The sequence below is a fragment of the Artemia sp. Qi Xiang Cuo genome, chromosome 2, assembly GCF_049724085.1.
Source record: "Artemia sp. Qi Xiang Cuo chromosome 2, ASM4972408v1, whole genome shotgun sequence".
Lineage (NCBI taxonomy): Eukaryota > Metazoa > Arthropoda > Branchiopoda > Anostraca > Artemiidae > Artemia > Artemia sp. Qi Xiang Cuo.
The window spans coordinates 33,632,127-33,659,010 of record NC_142795.1 but is presented as its reverse complement, the minus strand read 5'-3'; the positions used below and the strand labels follow the sequence as shown (position 1 = coordinate 33,659,010).

Here is a 26,884-nt window from a genome sequence, read left to right as displayed (position 1 = left end):
ATTAATATATGCGGTCAAGTAAAGTTCAATACTATATCATAAATTCTATTATTCCATTTGAAATCCAATAAAACGGTTTACTTAAGTGGTCATTCGCCTGATTTCCTAATTCTACCATTCCATTGAATTCAAATTAACTGGTTTACTAAATTGGTCATTCCTCTGATTGTCGAATATATGAATGTCGAATATATGCAAATAAGGTGTACCGTCTGTAATATGTTAATGAGGTGTACCGTCTGTAATATTCTAATGAGATGTACCGTCGGTAATACGCTAATGAAGTGTACCGTCTTGAATATAAGAACGAGGTTTAGGGTAAATGCAAATTTTGTATCTATCGGTCCCATCTACCCCATACTACTTATAAATGCTCAGGGGATGGCGAATCCTCTCGTTTTGTTGGAAGATTTCGAGTCCATAATACAAAATTTGTATGTTAACTTGAACAATGGTGAGATGCTTCCACCATGAGCTAAGCTTGGATTGAAAACTTGACTTAATAACTCACTTGGAAAATTAGAAAAACTATAGCCTAGTAGTTCATTTTTTTTGGTTTTCTTACCCTTCCCGTCTCCTTTTCTCCTTCACGTAAACTCCCTCCCTCCTTTTCGTACTTTTTTAGATCCCCTCTTATTAAAGAAACAGTTGTTTTCTAACGAATAGCAGTAGCTTATATAAATCTAAGTGCTGTGATAAAAATATTGCATGAAATATAAAAATCTCAGCATTATGTGAGCCATAGCCTAAAGAAGAAAGGATTAGAACATATTAATTAATTATACTGAAAAACATGTTTTGTCATTGAATGTAAAGAATAACGTTAAAACTTAAAACAAACAGGTTACTCTTTATAAGAAGGTGGCTGCCACCTCCTCAAGCCCTGTTCTTCTGAAATAATCTCTTATTGGAGTTTTCACTACAGCATTTTGAACGCAAAAGGCATATCCAGCTAGATAGTTTAATTGTTTTATTAGCCGGTTGCTTTGATAAACGCTTGATCTAAATGTTGTGATTGGAAGGAAATGCAACTAAGTGAGCCACCGCTTTCCAGCTTTACTTCCCGATGCATAGTCGTAAAAAAAGAAGAGAAACACATATATTGCTGGGAACTGCTAAAACATTGTTTTTCCATCGAATTATTCCTTCTTGTGGTACTGAGATAATGACTCCAATTTTAGTGCAATGATCGGCAGTTTGAGGGGAACAGCAGTCCATTTACATAAAGGATAATTTCTTTAAGTTTAAGATATGACATTGCTCTTTACTTTCACTTGAAATATTCGTTTCATTGTATTTCATATATAGTACAAAACGTTACGACATTTTACCTGTAACCTTATTTTTATATTGCAGACTTTTCCGTTGCTAATATTTCGTATTTGGATAATGGGATCAGAGCTGCCATGTTTTTCAGACCAAGAAAATCCTGCCGCCGCCTCTCCTTTCTTTTTGACAAGGTAATATTAATTGCTACTTTTAAAGTCTATTACAAGCAAAAAAAGATTTACAATTCTCATTTTCTGATTTTCCTGTGGCTATGAATCTTATTATTTTTCGATTGGGCTGCATCATTAATAGAGAAAAATGGGTAGAGGCAATACTTAATATTCTTACTGAAACAAAATAAAGAGAAATATTTTACAAAGTATGCCCTTGCCATATTTTGTTTTATCTACTTCAGAATTATTTCCTGCTTGGTGACATTAAAAAGATCACTCCAATTTAACCAATATTTCTTTTTATGCATTGTCACCATAACATTCATGTTGATCTCCACTTATACTTCAGGTATTCGGAGGGGCGTCACTAGCTTTTTACCTTTGAGGGGGAGGGTGTCCAAAATGTTCCGACGAATTCAGATAGGTGCTGACGACAACCGACATTTGTTACTTCGTTTTTTAGGTGTTAAAATAACGTTTTTTAGTTCCGGAAAACTGTCATATATTGTAGAGAAAAACTCAGAAATAGAAGCAAATCAAGACAAAGAAAATAAGCTAAACTTTAAGGCTGCGCGGCTTTTTAACTCTCTATTTTTCTACAGGTAGATTGAGGTAATTTTTTTCTAGTAGGGTTTTTTCTCTGACATCATGAGCACGAGATGGTCAAGTCGATCGTTTCTCATAGTTGACCTCGAACCGTTCTTGACGATATTCGTCTTGCTAAATATTCGTTAACCTTCGGCCAATGTCACTTCAATAGTTTTTGCAAAAGTGAATGCTCTGTAAACTAAAGGCAACCCTCGTCTGTCCTATTTTGCTAGAGAGAACAACTCGTCAAACTCAATGTTACTTCCAGCGCTTTTGTAAAACTCTTCAACAAGAACGATAATGTTCCCTCTATGGGCTAAGCATCTTAGGTATTGAATATTTCTTCCTAACTTCTTGGAATTGTGAGCTTGTGTTACATCGAAGCGCCCTCTTATGTGGGCACTTCGATGTTTTTCATGTTTTTTTCGATGCTCCACTCATGTTTTTCTCCCTTGATACGAGCCTTTAATAGAACTCTTAGAATTTCTTCTGCTATATTAGCTCATTTCTTTGACTCAAAACCTACAATAACGAATAAACGCTCTTTAGCTGCTCCCTCTCTATCAATGTACCGCACTCCTACAGCAAAACACTCCTCAATGGTTGCAGCGGGTGTTTCGTCTACGAAGATGCCAAAGAAATCAGCTTCATTTAATTCTGCTACGATTTTTGAACCAGCTCTGCTCAAACCGTCTGTTCTACCGTTTCGGCAAACCGTCACAAGCACAAAACGTCATAACTTCTAACCGTCATAACATCTAAAAAAATTTATAAGTTTATATAATGTGATAAGTATATTATAGTTAAGAAACAAATCTCGGCTATATATTTGCACATCAGGGGGATTGGGGTATAGCAGAGCATATATTCAATATGTAACCTAACCTAGCTACCTTTTCCTCCTTTAACCCTATAAAAACTAAAGTTTTAAAATGTTCGATGTTATGACGGTTCGAGGTTCTGACGAATTTTTTTGTCGATATTATGACGGATTTTGTACTGCTCCTGACGTTCGTGCTCCTGGTGGTTCGATGTTATGACGCCTTCCCGTGGTAACATCTAGCAGGATGTATATAGTGTGACGCCCTCTTTCCCTTTCTTTTTCTGGATCTATATCTTTCATTAGTTTCTCCCTGTTAACCAATCTTGGTAATTATTTATATCTCTAAAATAAATAAGACCACCTATAGAATGCTTTGCGACCATTTGATTGGAAGTGGGTGAAGAACATCTCAGCCTTGGCGCCCTTGCTTTGCATTCTGTGCCAGTTTCTACTTCTTGTTATAATTGAAGAATCAATGCTTCAGTAGTTGCGGCCAGGTCCAGTTGGAAACAACGAGCAGGTAGAGCAATGGGGTAAATATTTCTCGACACTATGCTCTAGGTACGGGTACTCATTTTACCAGTTTCTAACAAACTGCAACTGGTGTTTGGAACTCTGAGATTGGATTTACTCTTTTTCCGGAAAATTAATTTTTAGCTAAAATGGTCCTAGCTTGATAAGCTTCCGCTTTTCTGAGTTGGATTTTTTTCTTTCCTGAGCCCGGGATCGTGCTCGACTCTTACGATTCCAGCCTGCTGTAAACTTTCGGCTTCAGATTCTACTCCTTCCATTCTTGAGACTTTATGAGAAATGAATTTCTCTGACTGACTAATAAGCCTAGTTCCATATTCACTGATTGGTCGCCCTATGTATAGCGCTTTTATTGCAGCGTCTAATTCGTTAGTGAGGGAATCCAATTTAACTTCAAGTTTCAAGTGATTCCTACTTTCTTTCACCAGATTCCACAGTGTCAGACATGAGAGGATAAGTAACTTCGATTTTTTTCAGCCGCATCTTCTTCTATTCAGACTCCGATGTTTGTCAAGGATGGACCAGGACGAACTTCCTCAAGTGATGTCTGAAATGTTACTTCGATTTAAACACAGTTGTTTGTCTGAATATAACTCATTCGAAAAAAAATGAAAAACTCGAAATAAATTCAAAAACTTTTATAAGAAAACCTGGCCATAGTTCTAAATAACCTAGTATAACCTCGCAATTCTATGGGCTTATGTAGGCTATTAGCAAAATATGTCAGCTGTTTTTGATATTTTGGAAAGAAACAGCAATATTTCCTAACAAGTGTTTTTCTCAGTAGAGCCATTAGAATTGTCCCGGCTAACCATCCCGTTGAAAAATATTAAAGTTTTTCAAAACTCCACCAGACAAGTCGTTTTCTAGGTGGCAAATTGGTTTCTGTCATCATTGCGCAGATGGAGCAGCCACTTTCGTCGTCTTTGCCCGACAGAAATCTTTCATGACAATGTAATGGACCGACAACATATTAAGTTTCTGTTGACTTCGCGCAGATGAAACAGTAAATTTTGTAGTCCTTCACCCGACGGAAGTCTTAGATCGGACCGACTGTATATCGGGTTTTGTAGGGCCTGGCTAAAAAAATCATTTTATTGGGGGGGGGGGCAATTGGTTTCTATTGACTTTGTGCAGATGAAGCAGTGAATTTTGTTGTTTTTCGCCCGACCAAATTCTTTTATGAAATTACAGTGGACCAACAAATACCAAGTTTGTAGGGCTCCACTCGACTAGTCGTTTTTTAGGAAGCCAATAGGTTTTTGTTGACTTCTTGCACATGACGTAATAAGTTTCGTCGGGCTTTGCCCGACGAAATCCCTTACAGAAGCGTCACTTTGCACCAAAAGATAGCGACTTTTGTCAGGCTTCGCCCGATAAAAGTCCTTTCTGAGGACTTATAGGGGGAAGTCCCTCCATACCCCCTCTTAGTGGTGCCCCTGGGTAATTAATACATACCACACTTTTAAAAAAAATGATAATCTGCTTCCTCGCCACTCAAGGTTCTGCGCTGTGTTTTCTGATTAGAAATTTTATTCCACGCTATTTCCTTGCAATGTAAATGAGCTGAAAATTGCTCCAGTAAAAATTAAATGATACTCTGGCACTAGATGTCTTACAATTGTAGTCATCGGGTCCTTCAACAGCCACTTTAGTCGCTCTCCAAAGTTGTCGTGTCTTAACAGGGCGACTGAAAAAATAAGAAGCATAAACCATAAAAGGCGTCATACAGGGCGCTGTATATATATAGCTACTGTTACTTGTTAAAACCGAAAATGAAATGTGTCTGGTATGAGGAGTAATAATGGCTTGGTTAAAGTCCAGAAAATGTCTTTACCTCCCTCCAGACCTAGAAATATTTTCTTCTTTTTGTTCTTGGGAACTTCAACGTAAAAATTGACACTACACATTTCCTTTGGAGTAACAGCTACAGTATATAGTTCCAGAAAGGATAAATGAAAATTTGGATATCTTGTGATCTCGAAAAGTACCCAATTGATAAAACAGAACTTATAAAATATCTAGCAAGACATTGAGGAAACAATTATCATGAATAAGCAGAGGAGAAAACTTTGACTTTGCATCACACGCGCTCACTGGAAGTTCCCTCGTTTTCATTGCTTAACTCATTAAGTCAAAATTTTAGCTAGCTATTATTAATCTGTTTTTTCTCTCCAATACCAAATCCAAGAAAAAAATCCAATATATCGTCCAATTGAATGCCACAATAAAAAAAAATATTGTTCTGTTTGTTTGTGAGGTGACAAATGTTAAACCTAGTAAGTTTTGGCCTATTGTTCTGCGCAATCTTTTATCTATTTCTATCTGAAACTTGAGCTGTCTCACTTTTCAGTTATTTTCTCGCTAATAGATCACCTTGGAGATGGCTGCGAGGCCAGTTTTCTCCTTCGAGGAGGTATTAAGATTTTCATCTTATGGAAGCATGTTTTTTTCAACGTCTGTTCAACCGGATAAATTCAGACAAATTTTCAGCAATGACTTTTATACGTAGGGAAAGCATCTCATCTTTATTCAGTAGTGATGAAATTGAGGTGCCTTAGAGTAATATCATTTTCAAAGCTTTCCTCTCTCAAACCTTTGTTTTGGATGGAAAATGCATTTTCTTTATGGATGAAAAATAGTTTCTCTGAGCATTAATAATATTCTAAAAGATATTGCTGTGTACACAGAATTATTTTGTAGATAGAAGGGAGCGTAAAGAGACGCAACCTATAGATCTGTTAATTTTAATAACCAACCTTTGTTGGTGGGCACGGTAGAAAAATCATTATAAGGTCGATTCAAATCATGAAGTATGCAACAAATTGTAATTTAATATGTGTATGGACAATCAACGAAAATTAAGGGATTGAACTAATGTGATTAAATAAAAAAAAACAAGTTTTTCCTAAGTGAAAGCAAGGAGCAACATTAAAAGTCAAAACCAACAGAACCTAGTCCTTATGTGAAGGGCTGCCACTTCCCCAATACATTGCTCTTTGCGCTAAAGCTGTTAGCACTTTAAAAAAAACTTTTGATTCTGATTAAACGGTCCCTATGTTTCAGTAGCCGTTCTTAAAAATTGGGGCAAACAATCAAACTTTAGCGTAAAAAGCAAATTATTGAGGAGGAGGCAACTTTTCATATACGGAATAATTTCTGTTCGTTTTGAATTTTAATGTTGCTCCGTACTTTCAGTTAGTTTTTTTTCATTTAATCCTTGTTCCTTTTTCAAATAATACAGGTCAGTCTGGCTCAGCCTTTATGAAATATACCCCCCCCCCTCACGGGAAACTCCTCCGTGAAAACATCATCCAACGTAATTTACACACACACCCCGTCAATTTCCCTCCAGACATTTCCATCCTCACTGAAAATCCACCTCTCCGTAAAATGTCTTGCGGGCGATTCAGCCTGAAAAATTATCCTTAGCATACTTTCATTTGAAAAAGACACTAATCTCTAAACATTTTCTCAATTACTCTAGAAACGCCCCTTTCCGGAGAATTTCTTCTGGAAATTAAAACACGCGGAAAATCGCCCCCGGATAATTCCCCGGAACATCTTCACATGCAAAATTGAGTTTGCAAAGATAATGTAACACAATTAATAAGAGTTTTGTATAAGAATTCTGTCAAATCCTCCAGTTTAATATTTTTCCTGGAATTTTCATCACCCCTCCTGGAAATTTCCCTCCCCAAGGAAGATTTTCCAAATGGAAATCCAACCCAAGCACAAAATCTCACCCGAAAAATGTCTGTATACTTACCGATAACAAATATTATAAGTAAACAATGAGCGAATTTCATAACTTACAGGCCTCTCCTTACGTACTGGGGGGGGGGGTCATTTTATCCTTAAGGACATAGTTATTTGATCTATCAACTACACTGAACAAAATGGCTATCTTAAAATTTTGATAAGATAACTTTGGGAAATAAATGGGCGTCGGAGGGGGTTCAGTAGCCCTCCAATATTTTTTTACTTAATAAGGCCACCAGAACTTTTAATCTACATTTGAAAGCGCCCTCTCCCGATCTTCTAGGACCATTATTCTATACAATCACCCCTGAAAAAAAGAAGAGAAAAAAAAATCCATGATCTGTCTCATGGCAAAAATAGCAAAATTCTAAATTTTTATATTTAGGAGCTTGAAACTTCTACAGTAGGGTTCTCGGGTACGCCCAATCTGATGGTGTGATTTTCATCAAGAGTTCTTGCATTATAGGGGGGTGTTTTCCCCTATTTTAAAAATCAGGCAAATTTCCTCGAAGCATTTCATGGGTAACACTAAACTTGATTAATCATATATATTTGGAATCAGCATATATGCTGGTTCTTTTGGTGTAGGCCTATCTATTGGTATCGAAATTCCATGTTCTAGATTTTCGGTTACTATTGAGCCGAGTCGTTCCTTACTTACTGTTAGTTACCACGAACTGTTTGATAGAATTTAGGGAAGTGATGTGAAAACTACAGTCTGCTGGCCAATTGCGACCATCAAAGGCTATTAATGTGCCTTTGATGAATTTCTGGTTATCGAAGGATTCGTTTTTATGGAAGGAATTGTATCAAGCTATTTTGTTATAGGAATTGTATCAAGGAATTGTATCAAGCTACTTTGAGTGCGTAGTATAATTTGTTTGACATGCCTCATTTTATTTGAGCGTAATTGTTCTGTTGAACATTCATTTTCTGAAAATGAAAAGAAAATGTACTTATAGCTTATTTTTGATTTTCACCCGAATGCAAGAGTCCCAACAGCAATGCCTTTTTCGTACTGAGTTATGAAATCACAACCATGTTCTTATGAAATAAAAAGTTTTTGTTTCAGAAGCAACGCTATAGCGTTGCCTATAGTAAAGGCCATACGGCTCCAATGCTGTATTACTATTTTTTTTCCCCGGAGGCACTTCATATGGAAGGGGTCGTCGTAGAAAGTTCAAAGGGGGCTCATTCGATTCGAAATCAAGAGTTCTAGTACCCTTTTAATTAGTCAAAAGTGATTGGAGGGCAACTATCCCCCTACCCCCCCCCCCACGCCCATCATTCCTCAAAACACACCCAATCAAAATTTTGAGATATCCATTTTGTTCGCGTAGTTGATTTTCACATAGAAAATATATTTTAAGGAAGACTCTCCCCCACAACCCTCAGGGCAAGGGTTTTAAGTTATGCCCTGGGGGCATATAAGGTTTTGTAGAAGGCGTTGTTGTAGAAACTTCAAAAAAGGCTCATTCGATTAGAAATTCAAAGGGCTAGTGCATTTTTTAATAGTCGAAAGTGATTGAAGGGCAACTAGCGACCCCCTCCCCCCCCCTCACGCCCATCATTCCCCCAGACACATCCAATCAAAAATTTTAGATAGCCATTTTGTTCAGCGTAATTGATTTCCAAAAAGAAAATATGCTTTTGAGGATGACAACTCCCCCACAGCCCTCAGGGCAAGGGTTGTAAGTTATACCCTGGAGGCATATAATTTGTGTATCGACAAAGTTGTCGTAGAAACTTCAGAAAGGGCTCATTCGATTGGAAATTTAAATGGCTAGTTCCCTTTTTAATAGTCGAAAGTGATTCTAAGGCAACTGACACCCCTTCCACGCCCACCATTTCCCCAAACACATCCAGTCAAATTTTGATATAGCCGTTTTATTCAACGTAGCTGAAAGTTCGGGAAATTTTATCATTTCGCAGGACACTCCCCCCACAGTCTTCAGGGCAAGGGCTATAAGACATGCCCTGGGGGCATATAAGAGTCATATGGAAAGGATGTTCGTATAAACTTCAGAGGCAGCCCATTTGATTGGACTTTGAAAATTCTACTTCACCTTTTAAACGTCAAAAGATACTGGAGGGTAACCAGCTCCCCCCCCCAAACCCTTTTTTCCAAAATACATCCAATAAAAATTTTAATACAGCTATTCTTTTAAAAATAGTTCAAAGATCATATAACAAAAATTCCGGCGTCGACAAAACCCCCCAGGGCCCTGGGCCAGGGGCGTTGTAAGTTATACCATGGGGGCATATCTGGGTCTTATGGAAGGGATGCTCGTATTAACTTCAAAGAGGGCTCATTTGATTGGAAATTGAAAGTTCTAGTTCACTTTTTAAGAGTCTAAAGAGATTGGAGGGCACCTAGTCCCCCCCCCTCCATGCCCCTTTTCCTCAAATCCATCCGATAAGAACTTTGAGAAAGCTTTGAGAAAGCACCCCTGGGAAAAACAAAAAGCAAAAAAATAATTACGCATCCGTGATCTTTACGTGAGCGTAAAGAGCGAGGTATTGAATAGGGGGTGAATCCCCTTAAATACGTAATAATTTCTGTTTGTTTTAAGTTTTAATGTTGCGCCTTACTTTCAGTTGAAAAAACTTGTTTTTTTTATTTAATTTCTGACCATTTTTAAACAATGCTGGGAAATCCGGCACCCCCTTCATAGCAATGTCTCTTCCCCCAAGAAAACATCATCCATGGAAAGATCCTCGACCGTAACCTCCTCCTTAGATTCCCCCCCCCCCAGAAAAAAATCCATCCTGAAAACGTCTGTATGCCCAATAGCCAATAGTATATGTAAACAATGGGCAAAGCTCGTAACTTGCAGTTCTTACCCCAAGAACTGTGGGGGATTAAGTCATCCTCAAAGACATATTTACTAAATTTTCTACTATGCTGTACACAATGGCTATCTCAAAGTTTTGATTAGATTACTTCGGTAGAAGAAAAAAGCATGGGAGGGGGCCAAGTTGCCCTCCAATTTTTTTGGTCACTTAAAAAGGGCACTAGAACTTTTAATTTCCGTTCGAATGATCCCTCTTACGATATTCTAGGACTACATGATCGATTTGATCTGCCCTGGGGAAAAAAAACAACAAATTAACACGCATCCGTGATCTTTCTTCTGGCAAAAAATACAAAATTCCACATTTTTGCAGATAGGAGCTTGAAACATCTACAGTAGAGTTTTCTGTTACGCTGAATCTGATGGTTGGATTTTTATTAAGACTCTATCACTATTAGGGGATGTTTCCCCCTTTTTCGAAAATAAGGCAAATTTTTTTAAACACGTAAAAATTGATGGGTAAGACTAAACTTGATTACACTTATATATTTGAAATCAGCATAAAATTCGATTCTTTTGATGTATCTACTGGTATCGAAATTCTGTTTTTTAGAGTTTCGGATACTATTGAACCGGGTCGCTCCTTACTTACAGTTCGTTACCACAAACTGTTACCACAAAGTTACCACAATCAGCATTATAATCCAATTCATTTAATATATCTTATGTAATAAAAAATTCTGTTTTTGTAGAATTTCGGTTACTATTGAGCCGCATCATTCCTTACTTACAGTTCGCTACCACGAACTGTTTGATGCGCCATTCGTTGCTGCGCATCTGTGTGTTTGAGAGATACCTGTTTTTTTTTCAGCAAAGTGACCAATGGTGTGGGGGGTTTTTCAACACTTTTTCTTGGAGAATCTTGCAAAAATTCAGCGTTAATTTTCCAATATTTGCAGAGAAAGAACATTAATGACGAATGCTCACAACAAAAAAAAATAAAAAAATAAAATAAAAACACCAGTAAATCTAAACAGCCTTCAACCTAAATTGGACGCAACAGTTTGAGAAAATAATAAAACAGACACAGAAAGTTTCAAACACTTTCTTAAAGATGTTATAAGAGTGCTATTTTAGGCAGTACATTCCAAGCAACATGAATTACAGTCACAAATTGGAGACATGACCTCTTAGGCGAAAGTAAGCGAAAGTTGAATATGCTTTCTGCTACAAATATGACAATTATATCGATCAGAAACATAATATAAAAGAATGCTAAGGGCCGTAGAGAGATCATGAAGGAGTTTACAAAAAGGTGAAAAATTCACCAGAAGAACAAAAAGAGATTCTAGAACAATTAACGGTTTAGTTTCCGAGCAATTAGTTTCGTATATAAGGTTTCTTGCTTTATCATGAACCTTAGAAAGCGGTTTTGGGATAAAAGTTAACATTCATATGAGTTACACTATGAGGCATAAAACATTGAATTAAGCTATGAGAGATCTTCCAGAAAAGATCCAAGGATGATATGTCGAAGTTTTCTTTATAATGTGGGAATCTAAAAGTATAGATTTTTATAACAACAATATTTTGTTTAAAATATATATATATATATATATATATATATATATATATATATATATATATATATATATATATATATATATATATATATATATATATATATATATATATATATATATATATATATATATATATATATATATATATATATATATATATATATATATATATATATATATATATATATATATATATATATATATATATATATATATATATATATATATATATATATATATATATATATATATATATATATATATATATATTATTTGGCCCAAGAAGAATGCCCAAGAATCGAACATAATAATCATCGAGTTTATTATTAGAACCATTTTACATTTGTATGTCAGGTAAATTGAGAAAAACATGAGATGCATACGAGAAGATTAAAATATTGACTGAGAGAAGTACCGAGGGGGGTATTATCAGCTAAAGAAACAAGAACATCAGAAGAAGGACACTGTTATTATTATTATTATGAGCATTGAAAGGCTTAGAATGACAAGTTTGGCGGCAATTGTCAGGCTTCTGGTCTTTTTTCTTCATAAGCAAATATTACTTATAATAATATCGTTCTGACCTTGAACTCGCCCTTTAAGCACACCATAATAATATTTCTGAGGGGGAACGGAAAAGTGGATAGACAAATATTATTCTACGATTCAATCAAGACTTAAATCAAGAAAATCAACTCCCTCTTATATCAAAGCGAGATATCCTTGACAAAAATATTTTGTTGGCTAAAGTATCAAACAATTTACTAATTTTTCAGGATTAAAGCAAAAAGACCCAGTCCAGAGTCTAGCATAGAATGTTCGTTGTCAGTCAGTTAGAATCAGTCAGTCTGGACTAGTCCCAGCTACAGAAAAATGGAGCCCAATTTAGTCATAAGGAAATCGTTAAAGAAAGATAGGCTGAACATTTGGAAGCGATGTTGAGCCGTGATAAGAATCTAGTGAATTATATAGGATATAAAGAGCCAAATATTGATCTATAATGGAGAAAGATTATTTACTACAAATGATTTAAGAAGGGTATCAAAGGAATAGCCAACCTGATTATAGATGCATCCTAGTTTTAAAGCCGTTCTGGAAAAATATCTTTGAGAATGTTTCGGGCCCCATCAAGGAGGCACACTTGTGCCTCTATAAAGAGGCGACCCACCACAATGTTAAGCGATTTCAGGTCCTAGAGGTTGCAGAGAGACGGCGGTAATCGCATTTTGTAGCCTAAGCTCAAACTAAGAAACTTGCAAAATTTCATCCTCCTCCGACTTTATCTTCATGGGGTAAACTGGGCCGGAAGTTTGGACCCTCCCACCACAGCCCCCCTTTACCGTTGTCCGATTGGGCTGAAATTTAGAGGTTAAGCTTTCCTAGGGCCCGGGAGCTTATCCTCGAAATTTCAGCTCAATCCGATCACTCCTTTGGTTTGTTTTCAAAAAACCAAATATAGCCACTTAAAATTCATCATCTCTTTTTTGTTCTTAGCCACGCCTACAGGCCACAGTTGGCAACGGATCCGGTTGAATGAGGACTCATTCGAAGCAGAATTCGACCTGTTAGCGCCTTTTGATATTTTCAGACCGAAAAATTATCCCCCGAATTTACATTTACGAAAAACCTCGTTTTCCTATATTAGCCCATGTTAATTTTTCCCACCACAACCCCCCTTTAACGTTGTCTGATCGGGCTGAAATTTAGAGGATAATCTTTCCTGGGGCCTGGAAGCTTATCCTCGAAATTTCAGCTCAATCTGATCACTCCTTCCCTGTTTTCCAAAAACCAAATATCAAGTTTTTTGGGAATTTGCTTGCGTCGAAAATAGCTTCCAAAAACTAAAAAACAATTACCATTGTATCTGTATAGTCCAGCGGTTGATACTTCAGACTCTCAGGCGGAAAACTCGGGTTCGATTCACCATCAGAGCAAATTTTTATATACTGAATTTAGACTTTGAAAGGAAACTCAGTTTTTTTTTTAAATTATTTTAAAAAAATTACGTTTTCTAAAGAGTTAAAGAGGCTGAGTTACAAGGTCGACCCTTAAAACGTACAGGGATTAGGAGGCACAGTTGGGGGACTGTTAAAGAGGCTGAGTCACAAGTTCGAACCTTAAAACGTACAGGGATTAGGAGGCACCCTGTACGACGTGATTTGAGTATTCAGGAATTAAAAGCCTTAACACAAGAATGTTCAAGAGCGGGGGTTTGGGGGCGGCAGCCCCCAACTTTAACTCCTGACACGATCAGCTAACAGTTAGTCAAGCAATAATAAGTAATAAACTGTACAAAAACGTGCAGAAATTATTTGAAAAAAACTACGTTTTCTAAAGAGTTAAAGAGGCTGAGTTACAAGGTCGAACCTTAAAACGTACAGGGATTAGGAGGCACAGTTGGGGGGCTACCGCCCCCAAACCCCCGCTTTCGCAGCCTTTAAATATAAAAAAATTCTTTAAACTGAAAGTAAGGAGCGACATTAAAACTTAAAACGAATAGAAATTATTCCGTATATGAAAGAGGCTGTGCCCTCCTCAACGCCTCGATCTTTACGCTAAAGTTTTTATTGTTTAAAAAAAGAGTTGTGAGAAAGTCAAACTTTAGCGTAAAGAGCGAGGCGTTGAGGAGGGCACAGCCTCTTTCATATACGGAATAATTTCTGTTCGTTTTAAGTTTTAATGTCGCTCCTTACTTTCAGTTTAAAGACATTTTTTTAATATTTAAAGGCTGCGAAAGAGGGGGTTTGGGGGCGGTAGCCCCCCAACTGTGCCTCCTAATCCCTGTACGTTTTAAGGTTCGACCTTGTAACTCAGCCTCTTTAACTCTTTAGAAAACGTAATTTTTTTCAAATAATTTGATAGAAAACCAATCTTTTCTTCGGTTTTAGTTCGGTTTAGTTTTAATTTTTGAACATTTTTTGTCTTTATTAAGGTTATCTTGACCCTACTCATATTGACATATCTTCCATTTGTATTAATCATATTAAAGAACAAAAAGTTATACATTGTGTCAAAATTATCATTTTCAAAAGTAATAAACACGTGCTACAATCATGTTCCTTCAGAAAAATCTTCTCATTCTGTTCAGAAAATTACATTCCAAGACAAAATTAACCGAGCCCTCGTTTTTTCTCCTTTATGATGAAAGATAAAAGAAATGGTGATTAAGATACAAAAGAGAAGATCAAGATCAGAGGACAAACGACGTTAAATTTTAAGGGTTCTAGATCCAGATGGCTGGCAACATCTCAGAGAAAAGTGTAACTAACAGGAACTTTGAGCATAAAAGTTAATGAGGTCTAAAAGAAAATCGAGTTCCAGGCGTTTAGTTTAATTTCATTCACCACTATTTTCTGATATGGGTAGAAAAGCATGTTATCAAAATAGAAAGCTTTAAAAATGTTCTTGTAAGATCACTCCAGAAAATGAAAAGAAAGGAAATAAATTAAATTCTTAAGAATGAAAGATTTCCAATCTTGTACTACTAGTAGGCATTTCTCGTCTATAATTGTTAAACTCACTTACATGCTAATGTAAAACTGAAGTTAGAATCGTCTCACAAAGGGGTATGGATATCATTGATTTGAATTTTTTATTTCAGTTTTGAGTAAGGTGTGCATAGGAATATTTTACTTTCCTTTTAATTGCAAAAGGCACATTTTTGTATATACTCAAGTTCTTTGTACTTCAGAAAAATGTACTTCAGTTTTGAGTAAGGTGTGCATAGGAATATTTTACTTTTCTTTTAATTACAAAAGGCATATTTTTTGTATTTAGGCTACTCAAGTTCTTTGTACTTATAAAATTTTGGTTTGAATTTTGTATCAATAGCTTCTTAGCTTGAAGAGGAAACAAATTAGATGGATCTTAAAAAGTGGATAAAAACTGTTCATGGTAAAGCACTAATTTGTATTAAATCCCTTAACGTCACATAGTCTGCGAAATAGAAGAGACTTAAATGACTAGCTAAGAACCCTGGAACTGTTGCACATACTGCGGAAGAACTGCCAGTACGAGTACTTGAAGAACTAGTTAATACAAGATTGTTGTCCTCAGGTTTCAATAATGGGGTAATTAATAATTAAGTAAAATAAATAGTCACGTGAAACCCTGTAGCGTATTTGAGAATCACCCCACAATCTAGCTATCTCTTGATTGTGGCTTTAGTGACGACGGCTGAGTGAAAAAACCGGGTAAGGAGCACTTGTGTTCCCCACCTTGTTGTACAAGTGCTTGAAAAATATGTGCAAGCACTTGAAAGTGTGCAAGCCCAGTGATTAAAAATAGCGACAGTAGAAAGGTGGATTTGGGTTCGTATTGAAGCTATATAAAAAGGTATACTCTTATTGAAGCTATATTTCCTAACACTTCCTATGGAAACGACTACAGTGTTTAATGCTTAATTCTAGGCCTAAATTATCTTATTGGTTTTTAACAAACCTTATAGATCTCTAACACTCCCTAGCACATCGTGTATGTCTGGCTCTCAAGCCACCTGCTTTAAAGATATCAGTTTCCATAGAGGTGCAATAAACCCACCTAGATTCCCCTTCAGAATAACGATGCTAAATATCATGTTTGAACTTGTTAAGACCGTATTCCCTCTAATATAGATTTGTTTTTTTCGTGATGCAAGAGTCAAAGAGGGCTAAGAAAGACGTAAAGTGCTGAAGGATGTTTAAAGGAATAAAAAAAGTCGGTAGGAGTTACAAAAAGTCGGGAATGACAAAAGGAATTATAAATGAGGCAAATAAGGCTAGAAAGAACTAAAGAAGTTGAAAGGGACTAAATTATATTGGAAGGGACTAAAATAGACGGAAGGGGCTAACGCAAATTTAAAGCAATTAAAGAAAGTTAGAATGGACTGAAAAAGTTGAATGGGGCTAAAGGAAGTTGGAAGAAACTAAAACAAGTCTGTAGGAATTATGAATTTCGGAAGGCAAGAAAGGAACTCAAAGGGACTAAAAAAAATTAAACGGACTAAGAAAGTTAGAAGGGCCTATAGATACATCAAAGCAATTAAAGATATTAAGAGGTGACAAAGAAAGTTTGAAGAGACTAAAGGAGGATGAAGGACGTCAAGAACGTTGGTAAAAACTATGAATAAAGAAATAGACGAAAGGAAGTCAAAGGAACTGATGGAATTTGGAAGGGACAAAGAATATAGGAAAGCACGACAGAAAGCCCAAAGGAACCAAGCATAGTTGGGAGGGTAGAAAGGATAAAAGGATTAAAAAACTCACAAGAGACTAAGAAAAAATAAAAGGGCTAAAAAAAAAGGCACGAAAGGAAATCAAAGGGACTAAAGAGAATTTGGAAAGGGACTCAGAATGATGGAAGGCAAAAAATAAGCTTCAAAGACCTAAGAAGTTGCAAGAGTCAGAACGGACTAAAAAGAAGACGAATGGGTTAAAGAAAGCCAGAATGGACTAAGAGAGATGGAAGAGAAATAAAGAAAGATAAAAGGGAAAAAGCAAAGTTGAGGGTCAAAAAACACTAAAGTAAGTCCGAAAGAAGTAAATAAACTCAGAAGAGACTAAAACGGTCAGAAGGGACTGAATTGGGTGGCTTGAGACTAAATGAGGCTGAAAGACAAAGAATATCACAAGAAGATTGAAAAGGTCGGAAGGGACTAAAGGAAATCGGAAGAAATTAAAGGAAGTCGGCTAAAAAGAAAATATATGAAGATCCGAAGGATCGGAGGGAATTGAAGCAACTGAAAGAATTTTGAAGGGTCTAAGATTGTCGGAAAGTAAAAAAGGAAACTCAAAGAGAGGGTCACAACTGATTCAGAAAATCTAAATTGAGTAAATAGGCCAGAAGGGACTAAGAAAGTAGAAAGGGGTTAAAATATATACAAAGGAATCAAAGAAAACAAACGACGAAACGTCAGAAAAGAAAAAAGGCGCTCGCAAGGGGTTGAGAAAACTGGAAGGGACTAAAAAAAGGTCAAAGGGTCCAAACAAAGTTTGGAGGGCCGGAAATGCCCAAGGGAAGTTTGAATGGAGTAAAGAGAGTCAGAAGGGATTAAGAAAGCCGTAAGGAGCTAAGGAAGTTGAAACTAATAAAAAAAAGTTGTGGGGCTAAAAAGGAATTAAAGAGGTGTGAATAGAGGAAAGAATAGTCAAAAGGGATTAACAAAGTCGTAAGGGGTTGAAAGAGTTCAAAATCATCGATAGCAGTTGGAAGGAATGACAAAAAGTCAGAAAGTACTAAAGAAACCTAAAAGGGATAAAGGAAGTTAGAAGAGACTATAGGAAGCTCAAATAGACCAAAGAAAGTTGGGAAGGTCACAAAAGACTAAAGGAAATACGAATGAAGTAGAGAAATTCAGATGGAGCTAAAGCAAGTTCAAAGCAAATTAAAGAAAATAGAAGGGACTAAGAATGTCAGAAAGCACAAAAGAAGCTTAAAGAAGGGTTCAAAACGGGCTGAAGAAATCATAGAAAGCCAAAACTTATTGAAGAAAGTAATCTAAAAATCCATTAAATGAAATTCAAACCTTTCGAGTCATAACGTCAGGCTCATAGAAGGAAAAGTTATCATGGTAAATTTCAACCCTCTTGTGTCAATACATGAAAGTTCACAAAATAAAGTCAGCACATATATACAAATATGCCATATGTACCACAATGTATCACACTATACAAATTACCACAAAACTGACACATCACATACGACAAAATTTCATGAAGCAGCATATCTTATTAAAGATATGCTGGTAAAATGGAAATGTTTGAAATTCTCATGAAAAAAAAAAATTTTTTAGATTTCTTTGATAAAAATTAAAATTCTAGGGAATATTCAGAACAAAAATAAAAGAAAAATGAAGTAAGCCCAATAAAATTTGAAAATCAGCAAAATATGCAGGATGAAAACAGAATGCACTCGAAAAAAAAAATTGAAACTAGTGAAATCTTGATGACAAAAATTGGAAGTCTTTGAAATAAGCAAGACAAAAATTTTTAATCTGTGAAGTCTTTACAACAAAATTGAAAATTTCTGAATATTCAATACGAAAATGGAAATTCGTTAAAGTTTTTAACGAAAATATAAAAAAGCACGAAAATAAAATCGTAAATCTTTAAAATTTGTAAAAAAATTTAAATATCTTTGATTTCCTAAAAGAACATTGAAACTCATAGTAAATTTTAGAATAAAAATCTAAAAAATTGATAGTCTTCTAAATCTATACGACACAAATAACAAGTCTATGAATTTCCTCTACTAAATTTGAAAATCTTTGAAATCTTTACAATAAAAATTGAAAATCAGTGAACTTCCTCGTCAAAGATTTAAAATTCTTGAAAGCTTACAGACAAAAATAAAAATCAGATTTTTGTTAATATTTATAAAGAAAGTTGTAAATAGTAAAAACTTTGGAAAAAATAGAAAAGCACGAAATTGCTTGGACAAACAATTAAATTCTGTGATTTTCCTGTAAGAAATTGAAAATACGTGAATTAATTAGACACAAAATTGAAAATCTGAGAAGTAACTCGATAAAAATTAAAAAATTAAATTAATTCGTCAAAATAAATTTGTAAAAATTTATAAATTATTTAGGCAAGGTTAAATAGCCCTCTCTAATTTCGCCTAAATTAACCCATGAGTTTCCACACTCACTTTTTGTCGAGTAACTTCTGTCTAGTAGTTATAAAATGCACTGTTTTTAGATGGGTAAATCTTTACCACTTTGAATTTTAATTTGTAAAGTTTTGAATCATATCTTATTGTGTTTGTTTTTTTCAATTTAATGTCGGAATAGTTCCAAAGATATTTCATTTTTATGGAGCTTATTCCAGTTTCAAAAAAAAATTCGCAGTTTTCAAAGATTTTCAATTTTTTTCACGACTGTTTTATTTAAATTTTTTTAATCTTAAGGATTTTTATTTTTATCGAGCATATTTTGCTTTTTCAATCTTTTGTCCCAAAGTTTTCGCCCTTTTAGCATTGGTTCAAGTGGTTTCGTCTTTTGCAATTTTTGTTTAAGCAATTTTATCTTTTAAAGTTTTGATCGCGCAATTTTGTCGTATTTGTTTTTTTTTTTAATGAATTTTCATGTGTTAGTTTTCTGGTCTTATAATTATTGATTCGATTGAGATATATATAGTAAATTTCCTGCTTTCGACTTTCCTGTATTCACTCAAGCCACGTGATTTCTGTCATAATGAGACTTTAAATTATTTTCTTCGATAAGTTATGCTGTTTCAGGAATATTTGTCTTGTCAGACGACTTAGTTTTCTGGTGATATTCGTGGTATGAAAACCTGTGGCGCGAATGCTGTTTTCGTATATGTCTATGTATTCTGTCCTTCTCTTTTGGACTTTCCTGTACTGACTCCAGAGGGCTGGAATTTCACATTACACGAAAAAATAGGTTGATGGGATTTTTCGGGACAAGAGAATATCTTATATAATTTTGCGTGAATAAATATCAAAGTACAATGATAGATGCTTCTTGCCTAAAAATAAGAGATTTTCTAAGCTTTTGTCCTGTATGTGGGGTTAGTTGTTATTCATTTTAAAAAGGAATTAAAAGAAAGTTGAAAGTCTTATATATAATTATTTTGAAAAATAGGGTGAAAGAAAAAATCACACTTTTGTCTAAATAACGGGAGGTCTTCTCAAATTGTTCAGTGTTTTTAGTTTCATAGATTAAGAAAGGATAAATAAAATGTGAAAAAGCATGCTAGTAAATAAAAGACAACGTAGAGGGTGTGGTCTCCGTTTGAGTTTCTAATGTGATAAAATCAAACTTTATTTTTATGAGAAATTTCAAACATGTTGTCCAGTATCATTCTTATGAAGGCTAATCCAGATGGGTTTATTGCATCAACATGGAAACTAATGTTCTTAGTGCCTGTGGCTTAAGAACTGAACATAGGCAATTTGCTAGGAGGTATTAGAGTTCTCTTGGCTTTGTTATAAACTTAGAATTTCCTATAGCTGTAGTATGAAGAATTAAAAACTATAGCTATTTTTCCGTAGAAACTATTGGAAAAAGTACCTTTGACGAAAATATACCTTTCTATAAGGCCTCGATACGACCCATGTCAACCTTTCTACTAGCTGTACTGGGGGGTTACGTTTTTAAAATGAAAGTGATGCGTGAGGACCACTACAGCCACCGTAAAACAGCTTTCTGTTCTCCGGATTTGGCTTTTGTGAAAAAACGTCATTTCAAACGGCCTAATTTGCATTTAGAGCTTTAAAAAGCACCAATGAATAGCGGAGCTGCCAGAGACGGTCAAACTTAACGGGTAAGTTTCCCGGAAAATTCATAATGAAGACAAAGATTTTTCCAAGTTTTAAGAATTTTAAACACGTTTTTGCTAACTCATTTTCTTGTTTCTTCTTTGTTTGTCATATGAACTCTTGAACAAGTTTTTACCACTTCTGAGCGTTCAATTACTTCCAAATTTTACGAGTATATGCATTTCCAATGAAAGTGAAATAATATTACATCAAAATTCCCCGTCTATTAATTTTTGACTGAAAATACATTTTTAACTCGTTTTTTACTTCTAAGGCCAAGTTCTTTGGCATCGCTGAAATAAAACAAGGTGGATTTGTGGTTTCAATGGTCGACTTAAAAAAATGTTCTCCCAGTGTGAGCCGGGTGGGTTTTGCATTGATTTGTCGTCAAAAATAAAATCAGACAATAAAAACTTTCCTATGTTAGTAAATGAACTGGATGTAAATTACTTTCCAGTTAAATTGAGTAATTTAACCAGATTTGGTGGCATCTGACAAGCCTGGGCTCCCTACTTCATGATGAATTAGGGCACCTTTTCTGATTATGGCCTAACATTTTGAAAGCCTAAAAAATTATCTACATTTGGCTAGCTTTTGAAGAGTAATTTTAAATTAAATATAATTTAAACGATTGGAATCAATAGAAAGAGAATATAATAGTAAGAATTGAATTAGTAACAATAAAAAACAAAAAAAAATCAGTAGGTTTTCTGCTTTTTCTTTTTCTAAGAATGGATTTATCCATAAAGAGGCATTAGAGCATCAGCAGAGGACTCACTTCAATGGAAGTTGGAAGAGCTAATGTCCTTTTTAAATTAACCAAAGGTATGTCGACAAAGAAAAGTGTAGAATTCTGCTATTTTGTACCCTAAATGATACTTTTTGCCATAAATATTTACAAAATGGTATCATGAGAAATTTCATATTAAAAAACCACGAAGAACAAAAAACAACAAAGTAAGTTTTCAGTTCGTAAAGCAAAATGGAAAAAGAAACAGTAGATATTTAAGAGAGAATAAGTTGTTTTCAGTGTGAAAAATGAAAAAACACGAGATATGAAGTAGTAAGCTTCAAAACCTAAAAAATAAAGAATACACTGAAAACTTGAAATAAATCAAAGAAAACTGGAGAACTCGATAAACGAACCAGCATGAAAATGCGCTACCCTCATACAGCGAAAGCCAATATATTTTTAGTTTTTTCTTTATTTGAATAACAAATTCAATTGTTCTTAGTCATCAACAATTACTGTTAAACTGGAAGGCAAAACACGTTCTTTCAAAATTCACCTTTTAGTTTACTTTGAGTTTACTTTTAGTTTACTTTGAGGTACACGACCTGAAGTGTAATATAACGAAAATGTTTGGCCAAGAATGTTAGTACACATCTTAGGAGACTATAAATAAAAGAGAAATTTACTTAGTAGCAAAATCTCCGACGTTAAACATTATCTACGTCACAAACTACAATATTTTTTTAAAACTATCCAGAACGAAGGGAAGCTAGGAGGAAAATTTCTCCTCATCCTCCCTCTATTTTCATATAAACAAAATTCCTTAGAGTGTTTTAAATTTTATGAACAAAAATGTATTGTTTTTTATATCGATACCCTAAAAACTATCGAGTTTTACATATTAGGAATCAGCAAAAAAAAAAAAAACTCAAATTATTTTAATGTATATATTAGTATCAGCACTCGTGTTTTTACTTTCAGTTAACATGAGCATGGGTCACTCTTTACTTATAGTTCGGCACTAAAAACTTTTTGAAAGAAGGTATTATCATATTGTTAGATATAATCGAAAGAATTTTGAGAATTAGTTCTGGATATTATCTCCAAAGCGACTATTTGAAAGATATTTTTTTTTTAAATAGTTATCAAACAAATCGTGACTTGCGAAACATAAGTAAAAAGTTATATTATCGAAGCTAAACAAACCTTTGAAAGAAGAGTTTTCTTGACAATAAATACATGACAAAAATTCAACATCTTGTCACTCTTTACTTATAGTTGAGCAGTAAATACTTTTTGAAACAAGGTGTTACCATATTTTTGGTTTGATCAAAAGAGTTTTGAGAATTGATTTTGGATGTAGTCTATAAATTTGATTATTTGAAATATGTTTTATTTTAATTGTTTATCAATCAATAGTAACAACGAACTATAAGTAAAAAGTGATGTAATTGAAATTAATCAAGCCTTAAAAAACAGTTTAGTACCAATAAATAAATCACAAGAATTCAACGTTCATGATTATTCCAAATTTATAAATAAAGATAAGCTAAAGATTAATCGTTAGAAATGTATTAGCCGGCTTCATAGTTATAGAAAAAGGAGGAAAACGTCAGCATCTTCAAAGTCTTTATCATAAAAAAGATAAGAAATTGCAAGAATTTCTCCTGGTGCATTCTTGATCGTCACTTGTCCTTTGAATCAATACCTACCATTTGCGAGATTGATTAAAAGAAAAGAACTGCAAAAGTGAAATTTATCTGTCAGGAAAGCTGGAGAGGAGGCTTAAGGCCGAAAGTAGACTGCCAGTGGCTATTTTTCCTTGGAAAATATAATGTGTAACCCTATCAACCCTAAGTCAAAACAAATGCCATGTGTCAAGACGTCAGGGCAAATGCTTACGCTCAAGATTTCTACATAATCTCTTTTGAAGAGCAGTTGTAAAGAAACTTTTCACCGTAGTCACAAAGTTGTTTATCTCCGGCAAGCCTTTTAGCCACTTCTCTTTTTAATTTTAAGATGTTGTGTGAGAGCCGAGATGGGTCTGTACGAAATTGAGCTAAATACAACCATCTTTTCCTACTTTATTGATTGCAACACATTTGAGAGTATTTCAATCAAAGTGTTGAGCTTTTTTAACAGAAGGGATAACAGTTCACTTGCTATTGGTGGATACAGCTCATTCTTTATCAAACAGTTCGTGGTAACGAACTGTAAGTAAGGAGCGACCCGGCTCAATGGTAACCGAAACTCTAAAAAACGGAATTTTGATACCAATAGATACATCAAAAGAATCAGATTTGAATTCTGATTTCAAATATATAAGTTTCATCAAGTTTAGTTTTGCCTATCAAAAGTTACGCGCCTGATAAAATTTGGCTGATTTTCGAAAAAAGGGGGAAAGACCCCTTAAAAGTTATAGAGCCTGGATGAAAATTCCACCATCGTAGTCATAGTATTATAGAACTCTTATTTAGGGTTTTTAAGATCATATCTACAACAATGTGGAATTTTCCATTTTTTGCCAGAAGAAAGATCACGGATGAGTGGTTATTTTTTTTTTTGTTTTTTTTGTTTTTTTGTTGTTTTTTTTCTCTTTTCCCCAGGGGTGACCGTATCGACCCAGTGGTCCTAGAATATCGTGGGAGGGCTCATTGGAACGGAAATTAAAAGTTCTAGTGCCCTTTTGAAGTGACCAAAAAAATGGAGGGCAACTAGGCCTCCTCCCACGCTCATTTTTTCCCCAAAGTCACCCGATCAAAATTTTGAGATAGCCATTTTGTTCAGCATGGTCGAAAATATTATAACTATGTCTTTTAGGATGACTTAATCCCTCAAAGCCCCCAGGGGGAGGGCTGAAAGTTATGAACTTTACCCTATGTTAACATATAGTATTGGTTATTGGGACCCGGCTCAATGGTAATCGAAACTCTAGAAAACGGTATTTTGATACAAGTAGATACATCAAAAGAATCAAATTTTAATGCTGATTTCAGGTATATAAGTTTCATCAAGTTTAATCTTACCCATCAAAAGTTACGCGCATGAGAAAATTTGGCTGATTTTCGAAAAAAGGGGGAAAGACCCCCTAAAAGTTATAGAACCTTAATGAAAATCACACCGTCATATTCAGTGTATCAGTGAACCCTACTGTAGAGGTTTCAAGCTCCTATCTGCAAAAATGTGGAATTTCCTATTTTTTGCCAGAAGAAAGATTACGGATGAGTGTTTATTTGTTGTTTTTTTTTTTTTTTTTCTCCAGGGGTGATCGTATTAACCCAGGGGTCCCCGCATATCGTGGAAGAGCTTAGTGGAACGAAAATTAAAAGTTCTAGTGCCATTTTTAACTGAACAAAAAATGGAGGGCAGCTAGGCCCCCTCCCACGCTCATTTGTTTCCCAAAGTCACCCTATCAAAATTTGAGATAGCCATTTTGTTTAGCATGGTCGAAAATATTATAACTATGTCTTTTAGGATGACTTAATCCCTCAAAGCCCCCAGGGGGAGGGCTGAAAGTTATGAACTTTACCCAATGTTAACATATAGTATTGGTTATTGGGACCCGGCTCAATGGTAATCGAAACTCTATAAAACTGTATTTTGATACAAGTAGATACATCAAAAGAATCAAATTTTAATGCTGATTTCAGGTATATAAGTTTCATCAAGTTTAATATTACCCATCAAAAGTTACGCGCCTGAGCAAATTTGGATGATGTTTGAAAAAAAGGGGAAAGACCCCCTAAAAGTTATAAAACCTTAATGAAAATCACACCATCAAATTCTACGTATCAGAGAACCCAACTGTAGAGGTTTCAAGCTCCTATCTGCAAAAATGTGGAATTTTACATTTTTTGTAAAAAAATGTTACGGGTGCGTGTTTATTTGTTTGTTTTTTTTCTCAGGGGTGATCGTATCAACCCAGTGGTCCTAGAATATCGTGGAAGGGCTCATTGGAATGGAAATTAACAGTTCTAGTGCCCTTTTTAAGTGACAAAAAAAATGGAGGGCAACTAGGCCCCCTCCCACGCTCATTTTTTTCCAAAGTCACCTAATCAAAATTTTGAGATAGCCATTTTGTTCAGCATGGTCGCAAATATTATAAGTATGTCTTTTAGGATGACTTAATCCCCCGAAGTTCCCGGGAGCAGGGCTGAAATTTATGAACTTTACCCAATGTTAACATATAGTATTGGTTATTGGGAAGTATACAGTACAGAAGTTTTCAGGGGAGATTTTTCCTGGTAGTGGGGGGGGGGTGACGGGGGTTATGTGGGAGGATCTTTCCATGAAGGAATTTTTCATGGGGGAAGGGACATTGCTATGAAGGGGACACTGGACTTCCCAGCATTATTTAAAAAAAGATCAGAAATTAAATATAAAAAAACAAGTTTTTCAACTGCAACAGCAGCAACATCAAAACTTTAAACGAACAGAAAATATTACATATATCATTGGGTTCACCTCCTAGTCAATACCTCACTCTTTAAGCCAGAGATTTTTTAGTACTTTCATAAGAGCTATTTCTTCTAATTAACGGCCTTTGTGATTAAGCGGTCAGTTTTAAAGAATTGGAACAAAATTTGAATTTTCGCTTAAAGAGCAAGGTATTGACTAGGGGGCGAACCCCCTAATATACGTATTAAAAATATATGAATATATAAGTTCGTTACGTAAATTAATTCGTAAGTTACGTATATTTATTACTAATAAAAACGTTCGTAAATAAAATGAAACAAGTTTCGAGAAAGCCATTTAACCAAATAAAAGTAAATTAATATGAAAATTTTGTTTGAGTTATTCATGTACTGTGTGCCAAGATCAAAACCGGCATTTATTCAAAAACGTTCAAAAATTAAATAAAAAAAAAAAGTTTTTTTAACTGAAAGTAAGGAGCGACATTAAAACTTAAAACAAACAGAAATTGTTCCGTAAATGAAAGGGGCTGTTCCCTCTTCAGTGCCTCGTTCTTTACGCTAAAGTTTGACTTTCTCACAACTCTATTTTTTAAACAATAAAAAACTTTAGCGTAAAGAGCAAGGCGTTGAGGAGGGGACAGCCCCTTTCATATAAGGAATAATTTCTGTTCGTTTTAAGTTTTAATGTCGCTCCTTACTTTCAGTTAAAAAAACTTGTTTTTTTATTTAATTGGATGCAAGAGCCATCTTTATCGTGTCTTGTAGTGCTAAAGTAACCTAATGCACAACAGCTTACTAAGGTACAATTTCTTCTGCTGTTGTCAAATCTACTTGAAAAGTTTGGTTTTTTCTTCTTTTTTTTTGTTCATAAATCATTTTTCTTCTTTGTAACACGGGGCAATATTTGACAGCTTACAAGCTTACGAGGAACATTTGACCTCGAATGTTGTT

General features: G+C 34.9%; 1 protein-coding gene across 1 annotated transcript in view; it reads left to right on the top strand.

The window, feature by feature from the left end:
- Positions 1–1,361: 1,361 nt before the first annotated feature.
- LOC148955162 (uncharacterized) overlaps positions 1,362–26,884 on the top strand; it is a 200,627-nt gene continuing 175,104 nt past the window's right edge. Inside the window, exon 1 of the mRNA XM_089106317.1 lies at positions 1,362–1,460. Within this exon, the coding sequence (XP_088962443.1) occupies positions 1,390–1,460 (71 nt within the window). The 5' untranslated portion in view covers positions 1,362–1,389. The remainder of the gene's footprint in view (positions 1,461–26,884) is intronic.